The sequence below is a fragment of the Bactrocera tryoni genome, chromosome 4 (genome assembly GCF_016617805.1).
Source record: "Bactrocera tryoni isolate S06 chromosome 4, CSIRO_BtryS06_freeze2, whole genome shotgun sequence".
Lineage (NCBI taxonomy): Eukaryota > Metazoa > Arthropoda > Insecta > Diptera > Tephritidae > Bactrocera > Bactrocera tryoni.
Genome location: NC_052502.1, coordinates 38,669,326 through 38,677,378, shown reverse-complemented (window position 1 = coordinate 38,677,378; position 8,053 = coordinate 38,669,326). Strand labels below are relative to the sequence as shown.

The following is an 8,053-nucleotide window of genomic DNA, read 5'->3' as shown; positions in this document are numbered from 1 at the left end:
TGTTATTTTACCTAAATACAAATTTTGACGTTAAATTGTTAAGGAAGGTAAATTTTAAATAGCTTTTATAATTTCTATTTAAATTGTAAAGATTTGTTACAGTTTTTTGTTAAGAATGAATGCATAAGGTGCGCCAATTCACAATAGCCATGCACAATAGTCATTTACAATAAATTGACCGAACCAGCCGTTCATATATCACTAGATTCTGCAATGGGTGCTCTCGTGCCCTTGTATATTTCGGTATAGGATTTTTGCAATCTACAATCTTGCAAGAGCAAGAGAATCCCCTTATCTATTTTAGAACAAGAAAAGAAGCATAAGATCTAATGCAAGCGAACATTTTATACTCTTGCAACTTGCAAGAATCAAAGCCAGGGAAATATTTCAAGGTGTTAAACTATTCAAATACAGTAAAGTCAGCCGGATTTTCGAAAAAAAGAGCTCAACGTGATAAAAGTGAAGACCTTTTATTTTAACTCCGAAATCGGGGGATATTATATTAAAATTTACCCAATATAACAGATCCCGAATATCCCTATTTTTTTAACTAATTTGCTATAAAATATATGTAATATCAATTTCTTGCAGCACGGAATGCCCTATTTATACGGGATATAACTTTGGTGATCCTGACCTACATATAAATAACAATTGTATTATTTTTATGATTTCAAAAAGGCATATTCGGAAATTTATATTGTCGTATTGTATTGTTTGTATTCAAAATACTGTTCTATCACAATTTGGTAATCATCTCGTGTAGCCGCACCGCACAAACTTTGAGAAAATTATTTAAAAAAAAAAAAACTTCACTAAACTTCCTGCACTCTTTTCGACTGTGCGAACACATAAAGCGACAACAAAAGAACATATGCCGATAGTGAGCGACAAAATATTTACCGTTTGAACGCGGTAAAATACTAGTATATCTGTTATCGATTTTTAGGCGGGTAGAATGTTCTGTTTTAAAAAGTGAAAGACGAAAGTGAATACAAAGTAAGTCTCTTATAACTAATTTGTAATGATTGTGTAACTACTCATTTCACAACAAAGTTTATTCTTTATATGAATATTGTTATTTAAATTACTTTTACAATAATTATTAACTCCTGGGAACGATTAAATTAGTCGGTGCCTAGGTTATATCAAAGTTCGTGTGCCCAGCTGGCATCCCGAATAGCATCCCTTAATTGCTGGTTAAATGATTACTTCGGTGAAGCAGAAAAAAAAAGACATCTAAATGTCTAACTCCAGATGCATCCATATTCCCCCAAACCATTACATTACCCCCACAGTGCTTTACCGTTTTTCCTTGCGACTCTTCATTGATCTTTCACCACACTTTTCGTGATCTATTCGAACCAAATATATTAAATTTTGATTCGTCGCTGAACACAATGTTTCCCCAAAACCAATATGGTTTGTTTAAATATTGTTTAGCGACCGCCGACATCTTTTTTAGTAACCTAACTTATATATGGCTTACGACTTGCGATTCGTCTATTACAACCAGCACTATTCAACACAGTCCCTACTGTTTTGGGAATCTTTTTTTTGGGTATATTTCAAAAACATTTTAAGAAAAAAAATTAAATTTTAAGTGTGCTTAAATCGGCTATTAATAGCGGCCACTTCTATTTACAACAGGATAACGACCCAAAATACCCGTCTTATCTTGTACCTGTAGGGTTGTTATGGAATTAAAAATAACTCTATAAGTCCCGCAATTACCATACATTAATCCTATTCAAAACATCTGGAACTTTTTGGAAAATCGTATTCGAAAACATCGAATTTCATCAAAATAAGGTCAAAAAGCTGGATCATGGACTTAGTGGGTCAAAATATCCGGAAATAATACTAGAAATTGAGTGGGGAGCATACATCGATGTCTAGGGACAATAATAGCAACAAAATGTAGGCCAAAACCCGCTAAAAATATTGTAATTACTTTTGATTTATATAAATAATCATTAGTGTTCGTAAACTTTTTTGATATAAATTATGCCCATTTTAAGCTTTAGCAATATTTTTTTTTATTTGTGAAAAATAAATTTTATATGCTAAATTTAATGTTAAATATACATCTTTTGAAATGGATAGAAAAAAACTACAAAATTTATTAATTTTATAACAAATAAACGTGTCGTAATTTAATAGAAAAAGGTGTATGTAAACTTTATTGGTTCACTGTACATACTATATAAACATAATACATATAGTATAAAGCAATGGAAAAAGGGTAGTACCATAGGCCAACCTCCTATATATTACCGTCGCAGATGAAATACCTATTCATTTAAAAATTCAGTGCAGCCGAATTTTACGGTTTTTTTTATAGCTTTTCATTAATTTTTGTTGTTTTGAGAAATATGTAGTGTAAATTTCAAATTAGCATAGTGTAAATTTCTAACTTAATCGAAAAATTACTATACTTACAATTTGTTAAATTTATGAACTTTAAATACAAATATCTTAAAACTATAAGTTTATCTTAGCTATACAACTATACGAATATACTTCATCTAGAAAACCTCCTATATCCTATTCGATACTGTGCCAAATATTCCCCGGGTTTTTAATTTTTTTTTAGATGTATTTAGTTTTTTGTAGTTTATCTTATTTTCCTTCGACGTTTGTCTCTGTCCAAGTTCCTACTTAGAACGCCAGGAGATGCTTAAGGACGTGTGCATGCGTCTGCAGGACTTAACATTGTGAGCAATAAGTGTCTGATTGGTGAGGGCTGGGTGCCGACTTGTGACTTGCCGATGGTACGCGATGCTTTGACTAGAGGTTCGGCAAAGGTGGACAGCACAATTACGTCATTTCTGACTGTTATTATGTGTTTGCTGTTCCTCTTTGTTTGTAAATAGTACGTGTTAGCATTTCTTGTGAGCTAGGATTAGCTAGTTTGCTGACATGATATCATGTTGTATAAGATATTGAAATATAATAAAAGTATTTACTTATTTAATGTAGCAATGTAATGTGTGTTATATAATAGTAGCAAAGTGGCAACTTTGGTTAAAGGAATTATTCAATCTGTTATATATTACTGTTATTAATTCATCTGTACTACCATCTCATACCACTAACATTTTGTGGCTCGGCTCAGATTTTTTATATATGTATATGTTTTAAGTTTTTGTGTTTTAATTTTTTATTGCGAAAAATTTAATATTTACCACTGGTCAATGATTCCTTGAATAGGAAATAAGTTGTATAGGTGGTCTATGAATAACTTATTTTCCTCCAATTATCCTTGGAAGACTAGCTGCTTAGTTTTTAAATCGTCGGAATGGTTTTGCATTTTTGTATGTTAAAATAATCTTAAATATATTTAAGTTACAAAATTCAAAAGATAAAATGAAAAACAAAATAGGATGTACATTAGCTCAGGATTCCACTATATAATATTGTGCTTTTAAATTATCGTAATTTCTGCTTTGCTCTGACCTATGTACATGTTCGTCATAATATAATTGCTTATTTCATTGATAATTCTTTGCAAAATTATCTTTATTCTCTCTCAACATGTTGCAACGAGTATAATAGGCTTGTTCACTTAAGGGAAGGGTTAGGGTATCAAGGTAAAAAAAAAACATTTTTACGAATTTATTTCTTAAATATGGATTGAGTAATTTTATTTGAACCTTTTGTACTTTGACTCGATCGTCCACCCATATTGGCCAGTGATCCATATGGTCCAACCGTACTTCCTTTTCAGACATGGAGCCACTTCTCTGGTGCTTTCGCTAGAAATAAAGTATAAGGATTATACTTATAGGTGGCAAATAAATACATTACCTTATCATTATTGAAGGAGTTTTTGATAATTTTGAAGGCCTTCCACGTGGTGTTGCAGCTTTCCCCTTTTTGCAGAGAATTTCATCTACTTTCAGGCGAAAATCTTCCACACTGTCTGTGACTGTATTTTCTTTTCGTGCTTCCACTCGTTTATATAATAGCCAAGCATTTACGACAGCCGTGTCAACCAAATGTTAAAAAAGACGCATGTACCACTTCATAGAGCGGATTTTGATTTTGTATCGATCTATAAAGGCATCTAGCAAATCAACACCCCTCATGAATTTGTTATACTCTGCTACAACGTTTGGTCACGCTACCGTTATTTTCCGGTCCACTTTCTTATCAAATTGCTTGTTGTGGAGTTGTGCCACAGTATCTTGAAATCAAGTTAACAATTTTATTATCTCTCCAGGAAACTATAGATAAATGAAAATTATCCAAGTAATAATTTTCTAGTCCGGAAGCTTTAAATTGGGAATTCAGTTTCAACGAACTGTTTCGTTTTTTCTTTCATTTCATCATCATTGTTGTTGAAATGCAACATTGATTTAATTTTTTCGAATTTATTCACTGACATAGTGTCCTGTATTAATTTGTTGCCTACTATTGGCGTCCAATATTTTCCAATATTAGGGATTTGAACAATAGACATCACAATATATGTATATCTCAAAAAAAGGGATCCCTAGTCTGTCTATATTTTCCATTTTCTCTGTCTTTTTTGACTAGTGTATAAATTTTATTGATGAACTATTAACTCCATGAGATCATCTGAAAAAAAAAAATATAAAAACTAGCTTACGGGCAAGCAAAATTTAAAAAATCTGGCGGTAGCTGTTCGCGGCCTTTTGAAATCAGTATTAAAGCCGTCAACTGTTTTATGTAGTTTCCAAATAGTTAGTTCACATTTTCATCATCCAAAAGATTTTGCACACGCTTGCGTCTTTTAAAATATTAACTTCTTTAAAATAATGTTCTGATGGGCTTAGTTCTTCCTGGTTATGTTCGCTTCGATATATATTCAATCCAAAATTTGCTTCACCATTATCATCGAAAAACTCATCTTCACTTTTATCACAGTTTTCTAATATTCTTTCGATATCATCAGTGAGGGCCCTACAAGTAAAAATTTAGGCTTAAATGCATGGTATTGTACATCGGTGCAAACGCATGATATTGCAGTACAGTGTTACAGTATTGACCGTCACTGTATTTTAAGCACCTAGGTCTGTTTTTGAATGGTATAGCAAATGGAGTAGCAAATTTAGTGCAAGTTCCCAAAAAATTATTGAACAAAAAGGTTTTCCCAGCGTGAAATACGTGGCAGAAAGTCCAAAATATGGCTGTCAAAGCAAATATAATTCCTTGTGTTCAGAAAAGACCGTTTATTTCTTAAAACAAATTAAATATAATTTGAATGTGGAAGTTGAGCGATCACCTATCCGCAAAATGCTCAACCGAAACTTTTAACACCAGTAGCCGAAGAAAAGAGCTTATGTGGCCAAAAGAGATTGTGTAAGGAAGGGGTTAAAGTTTGTTAAAGAACATATGATTTTCTGATCTGACGAAATAAAATAAAATTCATTTAACTCTGTTCGAGGTACTCGTGTAGTATAAACCGAAAAGCGTAGTCTACAACTATAAATACACGAATAAAAACGTTCAACATGCGGGCGGAAACATAATGGTTTCGGTATTGGTCTGGTGCCGATTCATTGGATAAGTGACCTTATTTTTTGCTGTTAAAATAAAAACTTAGTTTCAAATTCCTAATAAATTCCCTTCATTAACTGTAGGCTGTCCATATTATTTTTCACATAACCGTTTTTTTAAGATGTTATGTACATTATTGTAACAGCCGTTTTCTCGGTCCGGTTAGCGCTTAACAAAAACTTTATCAACAAAATGGCAACATGGTTAAAAATGGTTCTATTAATCTTTAGTTATTATGCATATTTGCAATCATATACGGAAGAACTCAGAGGTGAAGTCTTTTCGCCTTGCCTCTTCGTCTCCCCGCCTACGAAAACTGGTTTGGGCGGCAGTAAAGCTACCGACGATTTTAATAATATTAACCGGGAATTGAATAAACGGCCCTAAATAATACAATTTATAATCAGCTGGTGAAGTTATTAGTATTATGACTACGAATTGTATTTAAATTTGAAGTTGATGTACAAGACTTCACCAGTTATAGTATTTTTAATAATATCGAAGCACTTATATAATTTAATAATATGTTCCTTTTACATTGTAGGAAAGAAAATGGATTCCTGGCTTAAACAAACCATATTATCAGACAATCAGGATTTATCAACCATTTGCTTCAAATTGCTCAGCTGGTTGGATACCGAGTTTTGTGGCACAATGACGTATAAACATCTTGAAACAATCCTTACGAGTGCTGTGTTCGTTGATATCATATTCGAAATGATGGGAGAAGAACTAACTAAAGATTTAATGAAGAAATATGCGCACCACAGGCTATTTTTAAAAGATCATTGTAAAAGACTAAGTGAAGTTGGGGTAACTTTACAATCAGCTGCTAAAATTTTAGCAACACCTGATGGCTATAAATATATTTTTACCGTGGAAAACTTACTAAAGCATTTGCTAACTGATGTTAACTTGATTTATAATAATTCTATGGGGTCAGCAAGAAATATAAGAAATGATAATTCGAAGTACAAAATGCATTTAATAGTTGAAAGAATCTTCCAGTTGCCACCCAAGAATATTAATATTTCGGTGGATAGGATGTTGTCTCATTGTGATTTTTCTCTAATTGGACATATTTTTTTGGAAAATACAAATAACCTACATATTAGCAAATATAAGATTTTAGAATATAAAATTTGCACAAAAATTGCCAACGGAAATATAAGTCCATCTTTTATAAAATCAATGTATGTAATAGCTTCAAGTTCATTAAAGGGTAACACTTTTTTTAAATCGTGCCTTAGAAATGATGTTTTCGCCACTAGTTTGATAAAATTTTTCATGCTATTTTTTGAAAACATTGAAAGAGAAGGATATAATATAGCAGTAAATTCCAAGCATAATTTATCTGAAATAATTTTTTTAGTGCATTGTGCCCTAAGTTCAAACACGCCTTCTATTTCTCAATTGAATAATACAATACGTACTAACGAAACCGTTGCAAAACTAATAAAAAAATCATTTTTTGTTTATTATTAGTATTATAGTTTAGTGTAAATAGTATGTACGTATATGTAAACAAATATTTTAATTTCCAATAAAAGTATACTAAATAGTACGAGAAAAGGGATGAAAAGGAAAATAACTACAAATGGATAAGATATGGTTATGTATTTCCCTATCAATGGGGAATTTTCTAATCATATATCAAATATAATGATTTTTGGTAGTCTAGTTAATCTTAAAACATACATTTCGGACGCAAGTTCCACGACATCTGGTTCTACGGTAACGGAATTGTCCCGAATTTTGTCCGGCCAAGGGCTATTATTTCGCCGATCTAACCCTGTTTGAATCGGTAAGATTTAGGTTTTGTCATTAATGGAGTAACTCTTAGTAGTATAGTTGCTGGTATTAAATCCAACCTGGGCCCTCCGTTAGGTGCAATATACATATGCAATAGACGGGGCCATTTTATACCCCTATTTCGGTTTTCAACTCCACTCGGTGGAATTGAAGATAGAGCAATTCAACTTCAGATCAACCCAACTATTTTCAGTCGAAGTATTGGTATACAGTATTACAGTTGGTATTGCCAAGTTAAAAGATGAAGATTTGACAGCTAATTAAACAGCTAAAAGCAAAACAATTGAGTTTAATTATTTATAGTGAAAAGGTGAAAAGAGGGATAATTAAAGATAAAAAAATAGACATAAATTTTGTTTTATATACGATGATGAATGTTTTCATCAATACAAAGCACATTCCTAACACCAAGTAAGCCAAAGTATTATTAAGAAAGCCATCTATAAAAAATATTTGTTATAAATTCACCAGTTATTTTCTTTTAAATAAGAGAGCATTTTGTTTTCTTCTGAATGAAATGAAGGAACATTTTCAATTAAAATTATGCGCAATTCTCCGTTTCTTGCTGACGGTAGCTATCAAAAATGTAGTGGGAATGATTATTTAAATGTTAACTCACGAACCAAATTCCCAAAAACCTGTGAAATGTATGCACGCGACTTTTGAATGTTTTGCTCAAAAACGTGGATAGTGGCACCCTTTCATTGAAACGATA

The 8,053-nt window shown here is 32.0% G+C and overlaps 1 protein-coding gene across 6 annotated transcripts; it reads left to right on the top strand.

Annotated features, from left to right (window-relative positions):
- The first annotated feature begins 943 nt into the window (after positions 1-943).
- LOC120773772 lies at positions 944-8,043 on the top strand. Of its 6 annotated transcripts, none has more exons than XM_040102853.1 (2): positions 944-999; positions 6,071-8,043. In XM_040102853.1, exon 2 carries the CDS (start codon positions 6,079-6,081, stop codon positions 7,009-7,011), a length of 933 nt encoding a protein of 310 aa, XP_039958787.1. In that variant the 5' UTR covers positions 944-999; positions 6,071-6,078; the 3' UTR covers positions 7,012-8,043. The 6 variants fall into 6 exon arrangements, with proteins under 6 accessions (XP_039958787.1, XP_039958789.1, XP_039958785.1 ...); XM_040102855.1 differs by lacking the exon at positions 944-999 and adding an exon at positions 3,299-3,317; XM_040102851.1 differs by lacking the exon at positions 944-999 and adding an exon at positions 5,722-5,797.
- Positions 8,044-8,053: the final 10 nt, after the last annotated feature.